Source organism: Rhinichthys klamathensis, unplaced genomic scaffold, assembly GCF_029890125.1.
Source record: "Rhinichthys klamathensis goyatoka isolate OS25496 unplaced genomic scaffold, OSU_Roscu_1.1 h1tg000182l_1, whole genome shotgun sequence".
In the NCBI taxonomy this organism is placed as follows: domain Eukaryota; kingdom Metazoa; phylum Chordata; class Actinopteri; order Cypriniformes; family Leuciscidae; genus Rhinichthys; species Rhinichthys klamathensis.
The window spans coordinates 301,160-325,000 of NW_026606710.1; the positions used below are offsets into that span (position 1 = coordinate 301,160).

At 40.3% G+C, this 23,841-nt stretch overlaps 1 protein-coding gene across 1 annotated transcript in view; it reads left to right on the plus strand.

Annotated features, from left to right (window-relative positions):
* cplane1 (ciliogenesis and planar polarity effector 1) overlaps positions 1–23,841 on the plus strand; it is an 88,872-nt gene that overhangs the window by 49,795 nt on the left and 15,236 nt on the right. The window contains exons 30-42 of the mRNA XM_056261409.1: positions 357–504; positions 6,766–7,068; positions 8,073–8,576; positions 11,672–11,829; positions 13,419–13,503; positions 13,602–13,650; positions 14,458–14,589; positions 15,275–15,346; positions 16,692–16,819; positions 16,926–17,148; positions 17,996–18,198; positions 23,442–23,517; positions 23,594–23,710. Of these exons, the coding sequence (XP_056117384.1) occupies positions 357–504; positions 6,766–7,068; positions 8,073–8,576; positions 11,672–11,829; positions 13,419–13,503; positions 13,602–13,650; positions 14,458–14,589; positions 15,275–15,346; positions 16,692–16,819; positions 16,926–17,148; positions 17,996–18,198; positions 23,442–23,517; positions 23,594–23,710 (2,198 nt within the window). The remainder of the gene's footprint in view (positions 1–356; positions 505–6,765; positions 7,069–8,072; positions 8,577–11,671; positions 11,830–13,418; positions 13,504–13,601; positions 13,651–14,457; positions 14,590–15,274; positions 15,347–16,691; positions 16,820–16,925; positions 17,149–17,995; positions 18,199–23,441; positions 23,518–23,593; positions 23,711–23,841) is intronic.

Below are 23,841 nucleotides of genomic sequence, written 5' to 3' on the forward strand. Positions count from 1 at the left end.
TGCCTGATGCTCTTCATTTACACATTAAGAGGCTGTTTGTTTGTTGGAAAGGTTGTTGTTAACTCATGCAATTGTTTAATATGTTACATGTTTAAGGTATGTTGTTGTTGCAGCTTTCAGTTATTAATCACAGGCAGTGTTTCGGTTGCTATGGTGACGACAAACAAAGCTTAAATGCTCAGGTTACCTTCGTGTGTTTAATATCAGCTGATGTTTGCGTTTTAGATCTCGTTTGGAGGGAAATCACGTAAATCACGTCTCCTGCGAAACACACAGGTAAAGATAATCTAATCTCACTGTCATGAAGGAGGATTTGAGATATTCTCTCTGTGATCTCGCCTGTGTTGTTCTTCCAGACCTGAGGTTTCTGCATCCGTCAGTGTTCAGCATGTAAACGGGCCGACAGACACACATATCAGAGGTCATCCTCCTCACAGCGAAGCCCAAACACCACCAGACCCCGTCAGACAGCTGATCCACGACGAGTTATTCAGGCTAGTGCAGGTGCGTTTGAGCTTCAAGACTTTCCCTGTCAATCAAATGCTGGAAAACCTCGGTTTGGACACCATGGCTGTGTCTGAAATCGCCTATACCCTTAAATAGGGCACTATTTAAAGGGACAGTCATTTGTATCGGTGTCCAAAACCATAGTGAACGCATTCAATCACACAATGCACTGCAATAACGAGTGTACAACTGATGTATGCTCAACGGCTAGAGAATACCCATAATGCACTGTGAGAGACTCGCTAGAAAAACGTCTCGAGACCGGACTCGAGTACTACAGCATTACTTAAAGCTCTCTTGAAGTTCTTCGATACCACATCAAAAACTACTTGCCTAACATATAAAGTTAAAACATTATTAAAAACACGTGAACAAGTCAGTAATAAAAATAAGAACAAACACACAAATTACAAGCAGAGATGAATACTAAATAACAAAGTTACAAAGTCTAACAGTTGTGTTCAGGTACAGAAATTAATAATTAAGCCTAAATGTAAAATAACACTATTTGTTCACTGTAGAAATTAAATAGAGTTTCATCTTTGTTAAAGCTATATTTTATTGTTTTATTAACATTAATGACACGGAATATTTTATTGTTTTATTAACATTAATTACACAGACGACAGCAGGAATATTAGGCCGATGTCACTTTAAGACCGAATAAACTGACAAACATCCGGTTTCTTTCTCAACTGTTCACTTATGACATAACCGAGAGAATACTTGCCGAGATATTTAGGGTATTTAATCATAATTTTGTGTGTATGCTGTCTGAAACACCCCTCTCTCTCTCTCTCTCTCTCTCTCTCTCTCTCTCTCTCTCTCTCTCAGCGTGTGTGTGGTTGTGCGCACAGATAACGCGCGAGTCCCGATTTTCGCTTCGTTCGCGTTTAAAATAGTTTGAATGTGTAAACATTGGCAAGACTAAACACGTTCAAATGATAAACTTTCACTCTATGGTGGTTAAATTTTGTCATCTCTATAGCACGTATTGTGTTTATCGTGTAATTTATACACGAAAATGAGCTTTTACGTGCATATAATACGCAGTTTTCACGTGTATATGATACGCACTTTATTGCGAGTAATACACATGCACCCCACACCACTAATCCTAACCAAACGTATAATAAATACGTACCCCACACCACTACTAAACCTTCCCTAAACCCATGCGTATCATATGCACGTAAAAACTCATTTTCGCGTATAAATTGCACGATAAACACAATGTGTGCTATAGAGACGCATTTTGTGTGACCGGGTTGATTTTGCAGTTAAGGCCCTTGCACACTGAGTCCGACATTTTCGTATGCGTTTTTTCGGTGGCTCTGAATTGTCAAAAACGATTTAAACTGCTCACTACGGATGTGGAAAGTAGAGATGCGCGGTTGGCGGTTACAGCCGCGGATAAACCGCGGATCGGGCGGATGACGTGACGGAAAAAAATATTTTAATTAAATTCGGGCGGGTGGCGGGCGGTTGAACCAATCAAATGAAAAATATATGTATACATTGTTAAATATTGTTATCTGACTATACCTACATCCAAAAAAAAAATCGAGCACACTTGAAATAGTCAAATTTTCATCAGGCAGCTAGTCGAGTCTATGCAGAGACTGCTTGTTATTATCAGAGATGGCAACGCCGGTGTTGTGCCTAATTTCGACCCCCTGCCAAATTATTACCCCCCTCGTTGAAGTCAGTACCTGATTGCCTAATCCCAACCCCGCCCCTAATCCTACCCCCTACCCCACAACTAATCCTAAACCTACCAATGCTAGGGGGGTAATAATTTGGTGGGGGTCGAAATTCGGCACAACACCGGCGAAGGAGGTGCGTGACAAACTCAAAAAAGGAGAATTAAAAACAAAGGAAATAGAAGGTCAGAAAAGTGTTGCCTGGAATAAGTTTTACAAAGTGGTAAATCAGGATGACACCAGTGCTGCAGGCTATGTAATGTAATTTGCAAAACCTGCGAAGCAGATTATGTTCATGACAGCCACAAGACGGGTAGGCCTACTTCTAATATGGTGCATCACAAGTGTGTGATGTGATTACCAGTTTTTTAAACATTGTTTGAAGCTAAATGTGACAAAATATTGCTGTTATTTTCAGCGTGAGCCACTTTACAAACGGCGCCCCATACAATAGCAGCATGTTCAAATTATGTGCCAAAATGCGTTTTCTATTAGGCTACAATGAAAATATTGTACAGTAGCCTATCGAATAAGGTCAGGTTTGCTGAAGTGCGTTTAATTTAGGCTATTTATTTATTTTTGTCCCTGCGCGCCGATCGGAGACGGAGTTCACTGCTGATATTCTGAGAGCTTTCTAGTCTGCCTTGTATCGGCCAATCAGCGGATGGCGGGCGGGTGCGGTTTAGAAAATTGGTCAAAAACGTTGGTGCGGATGGATGGTGGACGGATGATGAGTTTTGTGATGCGGTTGCGGATGAAATAATAGCCCATCCGCGCATCTCTAGTGGAAAACGCAGAAAATCGAACCTGATCCGATTTTTTTTTTATGACGGACGAAAGTTTCGGAGGCAGTGTGCAAGCGTGATTGACATAACGTGAGTTCCAGGGCTTGACGTTCACACCCGCCATATGCGGATGTATTTCAGCAGTATTTCACTCCTACTAGCCACTTTGGCGGGCTGAGTTTTATATAGGACTAATATACATTTTTCAATTGTAGTCTTTTAAAAAGGCATCTGAAATAAGAAACTTAGTGCAATCTAGTATTATAGATTTTTCGATACATTTCGATACTGAACTATCTGAAACTCTTCCTCAGGACGCACCAGCAATGCGTCCGCCCTCTTTAATCTGTCCGACAGCGAGTTGACACCCTTTACAGTCTATGGTTGACACACAAACCCGCGTCCCTTTACTCACTCGTTTAATTTGCTCCGGATGAATATTGTTGGTGTTACAGGGTGAGAGATTGCGCATATTAACCCTCTGGGGACCAAGGGGTTTTTGGGGCCCTTGGGATGTTTTGACATGCACTGACATTTGTGCTTTTTTCAGTTATTTATAAACATGTTAATGGCAAAGGTGTAAATTCACTCTATATAGCACAAACGGGGCTACCATAATATGTGAGCAACATGTATGTACAAGTTTGTATTTTTGAGAGAATATTATTTATGCATGGTTATTGAAAAACTTAAAAATAAAAGTTTCTGAAATAAGGCCACAAAACACATATTGATTATTTCTTCACAAGAATTTTGAAAATTGTATCACATGGTCTAGAATATTTGTTCCAAAACTATGTGAGAATCATCCTGACTACTCATTCAGATAAGTCAATAAAGTCTTTTAGAATGTGTATGACGTGTTTTGTTTGAGAAAGCTTAATGCGAGGAGGCGTGATCTCTCATTAATATGTATGGCATTTCACACCTGAGAAAGACAAAGACCCTCCCATAATGGCCCTATTAGGTGCTATCAGGCCATATCATTAGAGGAGCCTTGCACAAAGAATGAGGAGATTTAAAAAAGAATGGCTTTTAGATTGTTTGGATTTATTTACAACACAACATAATCCAAAGATACACAACAAAGGACTGGTTTCTGGTTAAAATGGCTTTTTAATTATTAGGGGCGTAACGGTACATGTATTCGTATTGAACCGTTTCGGTTCGAGGCTTCCGGTTCGGTACGCATACAAACCGAACGATTCCTTGGGCCATTTTTCTTGCCGACAAAATTCGCGCTGGCGCGACCACCACAACGTTGCGCAACATCAAATGGCAAACGTAATGAAAGCGGAACGAAACTGCGCTACTCCTTATATTGTGCTTCACGGATCGTTTGACCAGCAACATCTGTGCAGCGCGAGCCGATCTCGATCAAGCGACACTGTTACAACACAGCGCTAAGAGATCCAGTAAAGAAAACAGTTGAATTCGCCACTGAAGTAATAACATCGCTGCGAGAACTAGTGAGAAGCATTCACATTTCTCCATTATTAACCGTAGATCTCTATTAGATCAAACAGCGCTGACGTGGAAACCAGGAGAAACATTGTCCCGTGAATGAACTAGTAATACTTTACGTCCACAGACCAGCAACATTCACCATGGATTTAATATAGTAGGGCAGGCTAACACTAACTGTAACCAGTTTGGCTGGAATAGTGAACTGCTTTCAAGTACTTCACACATCTTTTTCCAGCTCTTCAAAACTCAAATAATATATAAATAAATATATATATATTTAAATGTTATTTTTAATGTGATGACCAAAACATTATTTGTTCATCCTTCAAAGATGACCCCCATTTATAAACCTCAAAGTTTCAAGATGTAGGAAAACTCAGTTATTTAAAAATATTTTTTCTTTTAACAAATAAGAAATTTCTCTGGCATTTCTTACTTTTTGCTGTATCGAAAACGTACCGAACCGTGACTTTAAAACCGAGGTACGTACCGAACCGTGATTTTTGTGTACCGTTACACCCCTATTAATTATATATACACACACACACACACACACACAGACTGCTTAGAATAAGTGAACACACCCATGCTAAAGTTGACTAAAAAGAGGAATAAAAAATCTTAATCCCTTCATTTAAAAAATGAGGAAAACTCCAACCTTTAGGGACGTGTATAATGTCCCTGAATTCTTTGTGAATGAATAATGTATCGCAAATAATTAAATGTTCTTCTTTAAAATACAGGGTGCATACGTCTGGACACTTCTATCACACACCCTTCACCATATAGACATGGTTTTATTTCAGTTCAAAGTTCAAAGTTAGAGTTGGAAACATCTTGAAAAGAAAATTGTCTTTTTCCATAAATGTCTTAGTTTGATCATATATTTCAAAGTTGAGGATTCATTATTTTGATATAGCTTGCATTGGAACAAACATCTTAGTTGATTAATTTAATTGACAAAACATAAGCTTATTTGATGTCTTTATTTTGAAGCTTATTTGAAGCTTATTTGATGCTTATTTATTTGAAAAACTTTATCCAAAACTAGTCAACGAAATTTTGTCTTTTATTTTGTCTGTAACAGTGCGTATCTGTGCGTTCATTCATTCATTCATTCACACACACACAGAGAGAAACATGATTCACATTTAAACAGTATGCTATTTGTCCGTTTACAGACACTAACGTTATTCTATATCGCGATTAGAACAAAGCACAAAACACTTACACTTCTCAGCTGAATCTGTTGCTCCTCCTCGAAGTGAAACCAGCACTTGTTCTGTGGTAAATGTCCCAGGATTATTCCTCATAGCCGCGCAAGACGAATCTTAATCTGACTAAAAAATATAGTGCGTTTACAGCATTTGCCTGGGGGCGTTTATCTATTTTGCATATGGCCTCCTCAACACATTATCTTATGAATAGCGCGCTCTGCGAGTGGGTGTGAACAAATTAACGATAATGAGCTGAGACAGGAGAAACTGTACTTCTCTTTAGTTTCAGACAGATTACATTGCAGGAGAATATTTGTTTTAAATGTGAATTGTTTTATTTAAAAGTAGAAATTTAAAGCGTTCTTTAGACGTATGTTTCATGTTTGTGTGATAAGTATTAGCGGAGTTTCCGTTCATTTTCCAGACATGTTTCAGAAAGATTTTTGCGGAGACAGAGTGAGCTGAAAGCGCACCCTGTTTATTTTATTTATAAAAAAAAAAAAAAAAGGTTTTGATGTTAATGTGAGTGCACACAAAAAAAGAAGACCCTCTATAGTTTATAATCATGTATTGATTTTATTTATATGACCATAAATGACGGAGTATTATGTTGCTGCTATGTGAAAAAAAACAGCAAAACGCGCGGGCGCGTTCTTGGTCCCCAGAGGGTTAAGCAGAATTGTACTCATTCCCGCAGATTTTGTGCCCACACCCAAAGTGCTTGCACATAAAGACAAGTATATTGGCTATTTAAAACAGTATAATGGGTCAGTCCGTCAGGTATTAAAGCGACAGCAGCCTAATATACCGGCTGCCAAATAATGAGATAATATTAAAAATATCTATATGGTAGTTATTCCCCTATGGTATCGATGTCAAAATTGTGGCCAGTGAAAATGCGGAGTGGCTAGTAAATTTGAAAAACCACTAGCCACAGTGGCTGGTGAGCAAAAAAGTTAATGTCAAGCCCTGGTGAGGTCGTATTTATTTTTTCGGTGTGTAAGGGCCTTTAATGCGCGAATCACCTGCGATCCGTTGCTCTCCAACTAAACCCCATTACAGTTTCCTGATTCCCTTGTGTTTCAGCTGCAGCAGATCAACTTCATGAGTCTCATGCAGGTCGTCGGCGCGTCCTTTGTAAACCTGCCGCTGTCTCAACCCAGCATGCATCAGTCTAATGTGAATGTGCCACAGACCACTGCCATACCTGCACAGCATCCGCCTCAGCCTCAGCCCATCTCTCTTACCCACAATGCCCAGCACACTACATGTGATGATACCAACCTCCCAACACGAGCTACCAGGCCTGAGAGGGTTAATAATGACGAACATCCCGTGAATGTGAATTCTGGCTTGCCTCTGAATCCAAATATTACCCTCAAAACTCAGGTAATATTGGTAATTATATGTATCATTTACACTATCAGTCAACAGTCATATAGACTGGGTTCAGTAGGATATTTATACTTTTAGCGAAATTAATACTTTTATTCAGCAAGGATGCATTAAACTGATGAAAAGTGACAGAGAAAGACATTTAAAATGTGTCAAAAGATTCTATTTCTAATAAATGTTGTTATTTTGAACCACCAAAGAATCCTGAAAAATAAAATGAATCAGTTTCTACAGAAATATGAAGCAGCGCGACTGTTTTCAACATTGATAATAATCATAAATGTTTCTTGAGCATCAGATCATCATATTAGAGTGATTTCTGAAGGATCATGTGACGCTGAAGACTGGAGTAATGATGCTGAACATTCACAGGAATAAATTACACTTTACTAGATATTCACATAGGAAATAGATGTTTTACATTAGAATAATATTTCACTGTTTTTACTGTATTTTTGATCAAATAAATGCAGCCTTGGTGAGCAGAAGATTATTTTTGAACAGTGTTTTTTAATGCTATAAAAATATATACAAATTTCACAAAATTATTTGAAAACATGCATTATCTTTAAATTTTTGTTAAATTGTATGTTTCTTGAGTTCAATTAATTAGACATGCTTTTTGATTACTAAAAATATAATATAAACATTAAAATGGAGTCCAAAAAAAAAAAAAAACGTATTCCAGAAAAATTAAAACAGAATTTGGGAAAAAATAAAATGGATTTCATTGGGGCCTCAGCTAGTGTGGCACTCTTAAAGCCCATTCTCACCAAGAACAAGAACTATAAAGATAACTATAATAGTAACCATATTAGATGAACGATTACACTGTTCATTCTCCACATGGACTGCAGGTTTGTCGTCTGCCACTTTAAATGTTGGAGCTCTTTAAAGCGGAATGAATTTTTATTGGCTGTCGATGTTTTTTATCATTCTTCAGCTGGAATTTTCTTTTTCAAAATCACTTTTTTTTCTCATGTTCTTGAATCTCACAGGAAATTCATCAGTTGACCATTCGCTCAGACTGGCCAGAGAACGGTCAATCTCCCGGCCAGAGCTTCATCCCGCCGTCACACGGGCTTCTAACCACAGCCAATACTCACTCGGCATTTAATGGTGTTTCTGAAGCTCCAAAACCACACGGCCTCAGACTCCTCCAGCTAAACCCATCTCAGAGATCTCCTCCTCCTCCTCTTCCTCCTCCTCTTCCTCCTGTGAAGGATTCCTGGGGTCCAGATCCCCCATCTGTCCCGAGGGTCGAGGATCGTAACCGTACCCGAGCCGAATCACACCGCTATAACACACACACACAGGAATCTCTTCGTCCTCACAGATCTGTTGCTCTTCCTCTTCTGCGGTTTCACCCAGAGACCCAGAGAACCGTGACGTTGCCACGTATCCCACAATGCACCTTGGCAAAACCCAGTCTGGGCGTCACAGCCACGGGCCGCTATCCCAGAATTCAGCTTCTGCACAGAGAGCCCGATCCACCCGCCGCTGTGAGTTTACATTTAGTTTGTCTTTCTACTTTACTTTTCACTGTGAGCAATAACCACATTTACTCATCACTTTACTCATCACTTTACTCATCACTTTACTCATCACTTTATTGATCACTTTACTCATCACTTTACTGATCACTTTACTCATCACTTTACTGATCACTTTACTCATCACTTTACTGATCACTTTACTCATCACTTTACTGATCACTTTACTCATCACTTTACTGATCACTTTACTCATCACTTTACTGATCACTTTACTCGTCCCTTTACTCATCACTTTATTGATCACTTTACTGATCACTTTACTGATCACTTTACTCATCACTTTACTGATCACTTTACTCATCACTTTACTGATCACTTTACTCATCACTTTACTGATCACTTTATTGATCACTTTACTCATCACTTTACTGATCACTTTACTCATCACTTTACTCGTCACTTTACTCATCACTTTACTCGTCACTTTACTCATCACTTTACTGATCACTTTACTGATCACTTTACTCGTCACTTTTCTCGTCACTTTACTCATCACTGTACTCATCACTTTACTCGTCACTTTACTCGTCACTTTACTCATCACTTTACTCATCACTTTACTCATCACTTTATTGATCACTTTACTGATCACTTTACTCGTCACTTTACTCGTCACTTTACTCATCACTGTACTCGTCACTTTTCTCGTCACTTTACTCGTCACTTTACTCATCACTTTACTGATCACTTTACTGATCACTTTACTGATCACTTTACTCGTCACTTTACTCGTCACTTTACTCATCACTGTACTCATCACTTTACTCATCACTTTACTGATCACTTTACTGATCACTTTACTCGTCACTTTACTCGTCACTTTACTCATCACTGTACTCATCACTTTACTCATCACTTTACTCATCACTTTACTCATCACTTTACTCATCACTTTACTGATCACTTTACTGATCACTTTACTCGTCACTTTACTCGTCACTTTACTCATCACTGTACTCATCACTTTACTCATCACTTTACTGATCACTTTACTGATCACTTTACTCGTCACTTTACTCGTCACTTTACTCATCACTTTACTGATCACTTTACTCGTCACTTTACTCGTCACTTTACTGATCACTGTACTCATCACTTTACTCATCACTTTACTCATCACTTTACTCATCACTTTACTGATCACTTTACTGATCACTTTACTCGTCACTTTACTCGTCACTTTACTCATCACTGTACTCATCACTTTACTCATCACTTTACTGATCACTTTACTCGTCACTTTACTCGTCACTTTACTCATCACTTTACTCATCACTTTACTCATCACTTTACTCATCACTTTACTGATCACTTTACTCATCACTTTACTGATCACTTTACTCATCACTTTACTCGTCACTTTACTCGTCACTTTACTCATCACTGTACTCGTCACTTTACTCATCACTGTACTCATCACTTTACTCATCACTGTACTCATCACTTTACTCGTCACTTTACTCATCACTTTACTCATCACTTTACTCGTCACTTTACTCATCACTTTACTCATCACTTTACTCGTCACTTTACTCATCACTTTACTCATCACTTTACTCGTCACTTTACTCATCACTGTACTCGTCACTTTTCTCGTCACTTTACTCGTCACTTTACTCATCACTTTACTCATCACTTTACTGATCACTTTACTGATCACTTTACTCGTCACTTTACTCGTCACTTTACTCATCACTGTACTCATCACTTTACTCATCACTTTACTGATCACTTTACTGATCACTTTACTCGTCACTTTACTCGTCACTTTACTCATCACTGTACTCATCACTTTACTCATCACTTTACTCATCACTTTACTCATCACTTTACTCATCACTTTACTCATCACTTTACTGATCACTTTACTGATCACTTTACTCGTCACTTTACTCGTCACTTTACTCATCACTTTACTGATCACTTTACTGATCACTTTACTCGTCACTTTACTCGTCACTTTACTCATCACTTTACTCATCACTTTACTCATCACTTTACTCATCACTTTACTCATCACTTTACTCATCACTTTACTGATCACTTTACTCATCACTTTACTGATCACTTTACTCATCACTTTACTCGTCACTTTACTCGTCACTTTACTCATCACTTTACTCGTCACTTTACTCGTCACTTTACTCATCACTGTACTCATCACTGTACTCATCACTTTACTCGTCACTTTACTCATCACTTTACTCATCACTTTACTCGTCACTTTACTCATCACTTTACTCGTCACTTTACTCATCACTTTACTCATCACTTTACTCGTCCCTTTACTCATCACTTTACTCGTCACTTTACTCATCACTTTACTCATCACTTTACTCGTCACTTTACTCATCACTTTACTCGTCACTTTACTCGTCACTTTACTCATCACTTTACTCGTCCCTTTACTCGTCCCTTTACTCATCACTTTACTCGTCACTTTACTCATCACTTTACTCATCACTTTACTCATCACTTTACTCGTCACTTTACTCGTCACTTTACTCGTCACTTTACTCGTCACTTTACTCATCACTTTACTCGTCACTTTACTCATCACTTTACTCGTCACTTTACTCGTCCCTTTACTCATCACTTTACTCATCACTTTACTCATCACTTTACTCGTCACTTTACTCATCACTTTACTCGTCACTTTACTCGTCACTTTACTCATCACTTTACTCATCACTTTACTCGTCCCTTTACTCATCACTTTACTCATCACTTTACTCGTCACTTTACTCGTCCCTTTACTCGTCCCTTTACTCATCACTTTACTCGTCACTTTACTCGTCACTTTACTCGTCCCTTTACTCGTCCCTTTACTCATCCCTTTACTCATCCCTTTACTCATCACTGTACTCATCACTTTACTCGTCACTTTACTCGTCACTTTACTCGTCCCTTTACTCGTCCCTTTACTCATCCCTTTACTCATCACTGTACTCATCACTTTACTCATCACTTTACTCGTCCCTTTACTCGTCACTTTACTCATGTCGCAGCAGGTGAAGATAATCGGTGTGTTTGTCCTGTAGGATGTGCGGTTGGACTCGGCTCCTGTACGAACTCCTCGTCTCATCCCACTGGAGGAGCTGTTGAAGTGGACCAACGCCAAACACACCCAACTACAACTCTTAAACACACACACCGTCCCGGAGAACAAGCCCACGACGACCAGCCCGTCCAACAAGAGGTCATTGTGCTGTGTGCTCAAACCTAGGGCTGCGCATCCATTCAGATTTCCAAGCTCTCGATTCACAAGCTCTCGATTCGATTCGCAAGCTCTCGATTCGATTCGCAAGGTTTCGATTCGCAAGGTTTCGATTCGCAAGCTCTCGGTTCGATTCGCATGCTCTCGATTCGATTCGCACGCTCTCGATTCGATTCGCAAGCTTTCGATTCGCAAGCTCTCGATTCGATTCGCAAGCTATCGATTCGATTCGCAAGCTCTCGATTCGATTCGCAAGCTCTCGATCCGATTCGCAAGCTTTCGATTCGCATGCTCTAGGTTCGATTCACAAGCTCTCAGTTCGATTCGCAAGCTCTCGATTAGATTCGCAAGCTCTCAGTTCGATTCGCAAGGTTTCGATTCGCAAGGTTTCGATTCGCAAGCTCTCGGTTCGATTCGCAAGCTCTCGATTCGATTCGCAAGGTTTCGATTCGCAAGGTTTCGATTCGCAAGCTCTCGGTTCGATTCGCATGCTTTCGATTCGCACGCTCTCGATTCGATTCGCAAGCTTTCGATTCGCAAGCTCTCGATTCGATTCGCAAGCTATCGATTCGATTCGCAAGCTATCGATTCGATTCGCAAGCTCTCGATTCGATTCGCAAGCTCTCGATCCGATTCGCAAGCTTTCGATTCGCATGCTCTAGGTTCGATTCACAAGCTCTCAGTTCGATTCGCAAGCTCTCGATTAGATTCGCAAGCTCTCAGTTCGATTCGCAAGCTTTCAGTTCGATTCGCAAGCTCTCGATTAGATTCCCAAGCTCTCAGTTCGATTCGCAAGCTTTCAGTTCGATTCGCAAGCTCTCGATTAGATTCCCAAGCTCTCGATTAGATTCCCAAGCTCTCGATTAGATTCCCAAGCTCTCAGTTCGATTCGCAAGCTTTCGATTCGCATGCTCTAGGTTCGATTCACAAGCTCTCAGTTCGATTCGCAAGCTCTCGATCCGATTCGCAAGCTTTCGATTCGCATGCTCTAGGTTCGATTCACAAGCTCTCAGTTCGATTCGCAAGCTCTCGATTAGATTCGCAAGCTCTCAGTTCGATTCGCAAGCTTTCAGTTCGATTCGCAAGCTCTCGATTAGATTCGCAAGCTCTCAGTTCGATTCGCAAGCTTTCAGTTCGATTCGCAAGCTCTCGATTAGATTCCCAAGCTCTCAGTTCGATTCGCAAGCTTTCAGTTCGATTCGCAAGCTCTCGATTAGATTCCCAAGCTCTCGATTAGATTCCCAAGCTCTCGATTAGATTCCCAAGCTCTCAGTTCGATTCGCAAGCTTTCGATTCGCAAGCTCTCGATTCGCAAGCTCTCGATTCGATTCGCCAGCTCTCGATTCGATTCGCAAGCTCTCAATCTGATTTGAAAAAAATCAATTCGTGGCCTTTGAGAATGGATTTTGAATCGACCACATAAAAAAAAAAAAAAAAAAAAAAAAAACGATTAATCGACAAATCTTTTTTTTTTTTTTTGCCCAGCCCTAGTCAAACCATGTGACATATGATGATTTTTTTTGTGGTTGTTGCAGATTTGTGTTTTCTGTCTAATATTATATCTCATTTAGACGGAAGAGGAGAGAGGAGAAAAACAAGGAGGACCGGATTGGAGTCACGTTCAGACCGGAGGACTCCATCATTCCTCCAGATGAGGTACGTGCATCTCAAAACTGTGTTTATGTGTTTTTGCTAAACTCTTGCTTTAATAAAGATGTGACCTTGACTGTTTCTCTGTTTGCTCGTGTGTGCAGCCTGCAGAAGATGTGCCCGATCACAGTGATGCGCTCACCATTCCTTTAGGTGATTTCTTTAGTATTATTTATATACCATTATAGTATTTATTGATATTTTGTATTTATTAATATTAATGTTTTTTTATTTATTTTAGATTTTTTTTCTTTTAGTAATTATGTGTTTTTGTAATTTTTATTCGTTTTTTTTTAGTAATTTTATTACTTTAATTTAAAATTATCTTATTTCAGTTAGTTGCCAAGACAACATTTATATTTTCATTTGTTTATCTAATATTTATATTTGCAGTTTTGCTTTCAGTTTGAGTAATTTTATGCGTTTTTGTCCTTTTGTAATTTATTTTTTAAAAATATTTGTATTTAGTTTTAATTCTTTTTATGACAGTTTTAGTTTTATTATTTTTGGTATGCGTTTTTGTAAAAAAACAATTTATTTAAAAATATTTTTTATTTAATTCATTCATTTTATTACAGTTTTAGTAATTGTGCTGGTCTTTTTTTAAATATTTTTTATTTAATTAGTTAATTTTGTTACAGTTTTAATAATTGTATGTGTTTTTGTCATTTTAAAAAATATTTTTTATTTAGTTTTAATTCATTTTTTTTTGTACAGTTTTAGTTTTGGTAATTTTGTGTTTTTGTCATTTGTAAAACATATTTTTAATTTAGTTTTAATTCATTTTATTACAGTTTTAGTTTTAATAATTTAAGTCCTTCAATTTCAACTTTACCAAGACAACATTTCTCATTTTCGTTTAAGTTTTTTGATATAATCTCTATATTAATATTAAGACTTGTTGAGATGAAGTCAGTTCTGCTGTAAGATCATCGGCTAGTAAATGTGTCTGCGCTGCAGGCGTTGAGTGTGAGTTGAGTGGCCTGGCGTTGTTGGATCAGGCGTACGTCACCTCGGCTGAGCTTCATGCTTTCGCCTCCACACAGAAGAGACCGCCTGAGATCCAGGACGCCTGTACAAACACTGACAACGGTATGTGCTCTGATCGCTCATCCGCATATCACACACTTTAAAGGGGGCATCGGATGCCCATTTTCCACAAGTTGGGATGATTCTTTAGGGTCTTCATGTAAAGTTTGTAACATTTCTTGGTTAAAATTCCTCAATGGTTGTGTGAAACACCCTTTTTACCTCCTCAGAAACAGCTCTGTTTAAATACAATATATTTAAATGCATATTATAATATTACAATACCACACTGTACTAAAATGTTTTAAATAAATTTCGGTGCATGTCTCTTTAAATGATAATGAGCAACTGCCCCCCCCCCCCCCCTTCTGTGGGGCATGTCGAGACAAGACAGTATACAAATGGCTGAGGGCGTAAATATGCTAATATGGTATGCTAATATGGGAAATATGCTAATACGGGACAGTCCGTCAATGGTCGTGGGCGGAGCATGAGCATTATGACATTATATTGCTCAGAAAATCCAAACGGCTTGATTATTGTGATTATTGATTATTGTATCTGATTATAGAGTGTTTAGGCTTTTTTAGGATAAAAAAAAGGTTTGAATGGATTTTTCTCATTGTATGGTGGTTGTGTCCACACACTGCAAACACACATTTATATGCAAACACAATATAAAAGTGAATTCTGCATCCGATGAGCCCTTTAACTTCGCTAATGTAAGTTCTGCTTTGGTTTCCTCTAGAACTGCCTCGCTGCATCACAGATCCAGATGTTTCTGTCCAGACTCAGTCTCCTCCCAGCATGCCGTCTGCTCGTAAGTTCATGACAGGAATGTGATCTTCAGCTCTTTGTTGAATTCACACGGGGTCCAAAATGAGCACTCGAGACGCAGATTCAAATCAAATTTGCCTTTTTTATGAATTGATGAATTGCAAAATGATGCTTGGTTTAAATTTTTGATCCATGGGAATTTTTTTTTTTTTTTTTTTTACTTAAGCACCATAAGCAAATCTAGTGGGAAAAAAATTAATAAAGATGGTCTACTAAAAGAAAAAAAAATCAGTGACACAAATTCTTGGAAAATATTTGTATTTAGCACTTTCTTAGAGAAAAATATTATTATCATTACTATTATACAGTATATGTACTTTTTGTCTGGGAAATTATGCAAAATACTATTTCATGGCCAGCAAGAAATATTTATATCCAGTAAATGTCCATACACACCATTGGAAGATAAAAAGAATAGGTGACAGAAAATTGTGAAAATAATCCCCAAAATGAATTTGAAACTGCACAATTATCGCAGTTATCTCAATGATCATGCAATCAATCCATAATTGCAACAGGCCTGTTTATATACCATTATAGTGTTTATTAAGATTTTACATTTATTAATATTAATATATTTTTAAATGTATATTTAGTTTTGATTTTAGATTGAGAAAATCATGGGGAAAATGTAGTATTTAGCATAATTTCCCAGATTTTTTTTTTCTAATAATAATTATCATCATTATTATTATTATTATATGGGGTGTTTTTTCTGGAAAATTATGCAAAAAATACTATTTTATAGCCAGTCAAAAAAAATATGATAGTAAATGTTCATACACAGCATTTCAAAATCATGAAAATTATTATACAAATTTTCCAAAATAGCATACTGTGTGTGTGTGTGTGTGTGTGTGTGTGTGTGTGTGTGTGTGTATATATATATATATATATATATATATATATATATATATCATCATCATTATTATTATTTTATTATATATATATATATATAGCATCATCATTATTATTTTATTATATATATATATATATTTATATATATATCATCATTATTATTATTATTTTATTATATATATATATATCTATCTATCATCATCCTCATCATCATTTATATATAAATATATATATTGTGGCTTTTATAGAAATGCCGTATTGTAGTGTTTTTTTTTCTTTTTTATATCTTTTTATCTTTTTGTATCTTTTTATATATGTATCTGTTTTATGTATGTTGCATGTTATGTCTGTGCCTTCTGAATGGACCAAGAGTCTGGAAATAAAGTTGATGATGACATATATTTGTCATTATTTGTGTAGATGTGATTTATGGCACATTATTTGTGTACTGTGTGTTTCTACACCCACAGCTGAAGGCGGGCTGCTAGATGTGGCTCCAGTCGTTCCTCCAGATGTGTTCTTGAATCTTCGCTTCTCTAAAGATAACTCATCAGACCAGCCGGAGACCACAAGCCTTGCAGAGTCTAGCGCAGATCTCGTAGGGCAATGCTGCACTCAAAGCCATCAGACCAATCTCATCAAATAATCTTTGACAGTTTGAGTGTTTTTAAGGAGTAATTCTCTCTGTTGTTCTTGTATTGTAGAATCCTGAGGGCCGGAGGTTTATTAATGTGATCGATCTGACAGACGACTCTCTTCTTCAGAGTTTGCCTTCGTTTCCCCCGTCGTCTGCTGAGCTCCACCTACTAGCAGCTTCTGTCATAAACCCCGCCTCTTCCGTGGCAAACCACGCCCCTAAACCTGCCTTAAACTCCGCCCCCAACAACACTGAGCACTTTACTGAGACTCCGATTGGAGAGATTCCAGGTACACTGTCTTTTAGGGAAGGGATTCCCAATCATCTTTGACCTAAAATACAAGTTAATATTTCAATAATAATTAACCATACATTTGCATGTTCACAATTCTCTGATGTCAGTTAATGGTCACATGTCATGCAGGTAAACAAATAGGTTTTATTACTATTGTTTTGTTTTTTTATGCTAATTTTACATTTAAATGATTTTATTAGTAGCTTTTCATCAACCAAGTTTGGTTAGGGCATAAACCAGACAAAATCGGTTTTGTGTAGTATTTAGTGGAGGTGGATGTTTTTCATAAAATATAATACAATGCCTTCAAGGTACAGTATATGCTTTATCAGTTCATATAACTCAATTTACCTATAAATATATATGTTTAGTATGGTTTCGATATAGCAAATAAAACATGCTTGAAATTGATTTAGCTATAACTAAATACATTGGCAGTCAAAAGTTTAGATGGAAAGAAGTCTCTTTTACTCACCATGAGGATGCATTCATTTGATAAAAAAAATGCTGTAAAAATAGTGAAATATTATTCCAATGTAAAACTGCTGTTTTTTTATGTGAATATATAGTAAAATGTAATTTATTCCTGTGATCAAAGCTGAATTTTCAGCATCATTACTCCAGTCTTCAGTGTCACATGATCCTTCAGAAATCATTCAAATCATAAAAACCCATGATCTTAATTCTTGAGCGAATCCAACGCTCTACTGTTTGAGCTACAGGAAAGCTATATTTAGTTATCGTCTTGTTTTCGTCTGTGAAAAAATGTCGTTGACAAAAATGTATACGTCAACGAAATCAACACTGATCCAAACTAACCGCTCAAACTTTATTCCCTGCAGGTGTGTGTGTGTCTCCTGAAGCTGTGCTGGGTGGAGACCCCGTGACTCTGAGCGAGCTGAAGGCCGTGAACATGCCTGGTCTGGAGCGAGCGCTGATGTCCAGGAGTCAGATCTCCGCTCGGCTCTCAGAGATGGACTCTCAGCTGCTCAGACTGCAGAGCATCGCAGATCACATGGACAGAGAGTTCGCCAACACCAGACTGGTGAGAGACCAACAGCGCGTGCTGGGGAACACTGTGTTCTGTGAAACACAACCAACAAACAATATAAAATATAAATCACAGAGAGAGAAAAAAATGTATTAAAGTTCCTCATTATGCTTTTTTTGTACAACAGACAGGGTCGTATGACCAAGCAGAGCAGAGTAGACCAATCACAACAGACTGGGCCATCTGACCAATCAGAGCAGAGTAGACCAATCACAACAGACTGGGTCATCTGACCAATCAGAGCAGAGTAGACCAATCACAACAGACTGGGTCATCTGACCAATCAGAGCAGTGTAGACCAATCACAACAGACTGGGTCATCTGACCAATCAGAGCAGAGTAGACCAATCACAACAGACTGGGTCATCTGACCAATCAGAGCAGAGTAGACCGATCACAGCAGACTGGGCCATCTGACCAATCAGAGCAGAGTAGACCAATCACAACCGACTGGGTCGTATGACCAATCAGAGCAGAGTAGACCGATCACAGCAGACTGGGCCATCTGACCAATCAGAGCAGAGTAGACCAATCACAACAGACTGGGTCGTTTGACCAATCAGAGCAGAGTAGACCAATCACAACAGACTGGGTCATTTGACCAATCAGAGCAGAGTAGACCGATCACAACAGACTGGGCCATCTGACCAATCAGAGCAGAGTAGACCGATCACAACAGACTGGGCCATCTGACCAATCAGAGTAGAGTAGACCGATCACAACAGACTGGGCCATCTGACCAATCAGAGCAGAGTAGACCAATCACAACAGACTGGGCCATCTGACCAATCAGAGCAGAGTAGACCAATCACAACAGACTGGGCCATCTGTCCAATCAGAGCAGAGTAGACCAATCACAACAGACTGGGCCATCTGACCAATCAGAGCAGAGTAGACCAATCACAACAGACTGGGCCATCTGTCCAATCAGAGCAGACTAGACCGATCACAACAGACTGGGCCATCTGACCAATCAGAGCAGAGTAGACCAATCACAACAGACTGGGCCATCTGACCAATCAGAGCAGAGTAGACCAATCACAGCAGACTGGGCCATCTGACCAATCAGAGCAGAGTAGACCAATCACAACAGACTGGGCCATCCGACCAATCAGAGCAGAGTAGACCAATCACAACAGACTGGGCCATCTGACCAATCAGAGCAGTGTAGACCAATCACAACAGACTGGGCCATCTGACCAATCAGAGCAGAGAAGACCAATCACAACAGACTGGGTCATCTGACCAATCAGAGCAGAGAAGACCAATCACAACAGACTGGGCCATCTGACCAATCAGAGCAGTGTAGACCGATCACAACAGACTGGGCCATCTGACCAATCAGAGCAGAGAAGACCAATCACAACAGACTGGGTCATCTGACCAATCAGAGCAGAGTAGACCAATCACAACAGACTGGGCCATCTGACCAATCAGAGCAGAGTAGACCAATCACAACAGACTGAGCCATCTGACCAATCAGAGCAGTGTAGACCAATCACAACAGACTGGGCCATCTGACCAATCAGAGCAGAGAAGACCAATCACAACAGACTGGGCCATCTGACCAATCAGAGCAGAGTAGACCAATCACAACAGACTGGGTCATCTGACCAATCAGAGCAGTGTAGACCAATCACAACAGACTGGGTCATCTGACCAATCAGAGCAGAGAAGACCAATCACAACAGACTGGGCCATCTGACCAATCAGAGCAGTGTAGACCAATCACAACAGACTGGGCCATCTGACCAATCAGAGCAGAGAAGACCAATCACAACAGACTGGGCCATCTGACCAATCAGAGCAGTGTAGACCAATCACCAGACTGGGTCATCTGACCAATCAGAGCAGAGTAGACCAATCAAAACAGACTGGGCCATCTGACCAATCAGAGCAGTGTAGACCAATCACAACAGACTGGGTCATCTGACCAATCAGAGCAGAGAAGACCAATCACAACAGACTGGGCCATCTGACCAATCAGAGCAGTGTAGACCAATCACAACAGACTGGGTCATCTGACCAATCAGAGCAGAGAAGACCAATCACAACAGACGGGGCCATCTGACCAATCAGAGCAGAGTAGACCAATCACAACAGACTGGGCCATCTGACCAATCAGAGCAGTGTAGACCAATCACAACAGCCTGGGCCATCTGACCAATCAGAGCAGAGAAGACCAATCACAACAGACTGGGCCATCTGACCAATCAGAGCAGAGAAGACCAATCACAACAGACTGGGTCATCTGACCAATCAGAGCAGAGTAGACCAATCACAACAGACTGGCCCATCTGACCAATCAGAGCAGAGTAGACCAATCACAACAGACTGAGCCATCTGACCAATCAGAGCTGTGTAGACCAATCACAACAGACTGGGCCATCTGACCAATCAGAGCAGAGAAGACCAATCACAACAGACTGGGCCATCTGACCAATCAGAGCAGTGTAGACCAATCACAACAGACTGGGTCATCTGACCAATCAGAGCAGAGAAGACCAATCACAACAGACTGGGCCATCTGACCAATCAGAGCAGTGTAGACCAATCACAACAGACTGGGTCATCTGACCAATCAGAGCAGAGTAGACCAATCAAAACAGACTGGGCCATCTGACCAATCAGAGCAGTGTAGACCAATCAAAACAGACTGGGTCATCTGACCAATCAGAGCAGAGTAGACCAATCAAAACAGACTGGGCCATCTGACCAATCAGAGCAGAGTAGACCAATCACAACAGACTGGGTCATCTGACCAATCAGAGCAGAGAAGACCAATCACAACAGACTGGGCCATCTGACCAATCAGAGCAGAGTAGACCAATCACAACAGACTGGGCCATCTGACCAATCAGAGCAGTGTAGACCAATCACAACAGACTGGGCCATCTGACCAATCAGAGCAGAGAAGACCAATCACAACAGACTGGGTCATCTGACCAATCAGAGCAGAGTAGACCAATCACAACAGACTGGGCCATCTGACCAATCAGAGCAGAGTAGACCAATCACAACAGACTGAGCCATCTGACCAATCAGAGCAGTGTAGACCAATCACAACAGACTGGGTCATCTAACCAATCAGAGCAGAGTAGACCAATCACAACAGACTGGGCCATCTGACCAATCAGAGCAGAGTAGACCAATCACAACAGACTGGGCCATCTGACCAATCAGAGCAGAGAAGACCAATCACAACAGACTGGGCCATCTGACCAATCAGAGCAGAGAAGACCAATCACAACAGACTGGGCCATCTGACCAATCAGAGCAGAGTAGACCAATCACAACAGACTGGGCCATCTGACCAATCAGAGCAGAGAAGACCAATCACAACAGACTGGGCCATCTGACCAATCAGAGCAGAGTAGACCAATCACAACAGACTGGGCCATCTGACCAATCAGAGCAGAGTAGACCAATCACAACAGACTGGGCCATCTGACCAATCAGAGCAGTGTAGACCAATCACAACAGACTGGGTCATCTGACCAATCAGAGCAGAGAAGACCAATCACAACAGACTGGGCCGTCTGACCAATCAAAGCAGAGTAGACCAATCACAGCAGACTGGGTCATCTGACCAATCAGAGCAGAGTAGACCAATCACAACAGACTGGGCCATCTGACCAATCAGAGCAGAGTAGACCAATCACAACAGACTGGGCCATCTGACCAATCAGAGCAGTGTAGACCAATCACAACAGACTGGGTCATCTGACCAATCAGAGCAGTGTAGACCAATCACAACAGACTGGGTCATCTGACCAATCAGAGCAGTGTAGACCAATCACAACAGACTGGGTCATCTGACCAATCAGAGCAGAGAAGACCAATCACAACAGACTGGGCCGTCTGACCAATCAAAGCAGAGTAGACCAATCACAGCAGACTGGGCCATCTGACCAATCAGAGCAGTGTAGACCAATCACAACAGACTGGGTCATCTGACCAATCAGAGCAGTGTAGACCAATCACAACAGACTGGGTCATCTGACCAATCAGAGCAGTGTAGACCATTCACAACAGACTGGGTCATCTGACCAATCAGAGCAGAGAAGACCAATCACAACAGACTGGGCCGTCTGACCAATCAAAGCAGAGTAGACCAATCACAACAGACTGGGCCATCTGACCAATCAGAGCAGTGTAGACCAATCACAACAGACTGGGTCATCTGACCAATCAGAGCAGAGAAGACCAATCTCAACAGACTGGGCCATCTGACCAATCAGAGCAGTGTAGACCAATCACAACAGACTGGGTCATCTGACCAATCAGAGCAGAGTAGACCAATCACAACAGACTGGGCCATCTGACCAATCAGAGCAGTGTAGACCAATCACAACAGACTGGGTCATCTGACCAATCAGAGCAGAGTAGACCAATCACAACAGACTGGGCCATCTGACCAATCAGAGCAGTGTAGACCAATCACAACAGACTGGGCCATCTGACCAATCAGAGCAGAGTAGACCAATCACAACAGACTGGGCCATCTGACCAATCAGAGCAGAGTAGACCAATCACAACAGACTGGGCCATCTGACCAATCAGAGCAGAGTAGACCAATCACAACAGACTGGGCCATCTGACCAATCAGAGCAGTGTAGACCAATCACAACAGACTGGGTCATCTGACCAATCAGAGCAGAGTAGACCAATCACAACAGACTGGGCCATCTGACCAATCAGAGCAGAGTAGACCAATCACAACAGACTGGGCCATCTGACCAATCAGAGCAGAGTAGACCAATCACAACAGACTGGGCCATCTGACCAATCAGAGCAGAGTAGACCAATCACAACAGACTGGGCCATCTGACCAATCAGAGCAGAGTAGACCAATCACAACAGACTGGGCCATCTGACCAATCAGAGCAGTGTATGCTCTCGGAAAGGAGTTAGAGACCAAGTCCTTGATCGAACCGTTTCAGACATTCTTAGAAAAGAGCTAGTATGATACTGCTACTTTAATAACCAGTTGATTCTGTTTTTATTTTTGTAATATTTTATAGTTATTGTTATATATTTTATAGTATATTATTATTATTATTACAGTTTATGATGTATTTAATCTTAAGCTATTTTGTGCATGTCTCATTTGCTACAACTAAACTATCATATAATGTGTAAATTATATCACCTCTTGACCTCTATATATATCAGCTATTATTCATTGAAAAACATTCAAATCTGTGAACTATCACTTACTACTGTTGTGTGTCCAGCTGGTGAACCGCGTCGAGACCCAGAGCCCCTCCGTGAAGAAGCCTCTCTCCAGCGCGCTCAGAGTCACACGAGAAGGTTAGAAAGCGTTAGCCGCTTTATATAGAGAAAATACACACAAGCCCATTGAACACGTGTGTGTGTGTTTCTACAGTGAGGAGTTACTGTCCTTCCCCGCAGCGGTTCGACCCGGACAGAGAAGATGAGGAGTTTCTGTCGTCCTCTGTATCGAGCCGATGTTCAGTCCATCAGGAGCGCTCTCCTCCTGAAGGTACATCATCTCTACTCACATGTGTCTAGCCAATTCATGATCTGCCCAAGGGTTAAACCCATAGATATCCATAATAAAGGCTAGATGTCTTACGGCGGAGTCTCTATCGTCATCACCGGCGGCCATCTTGT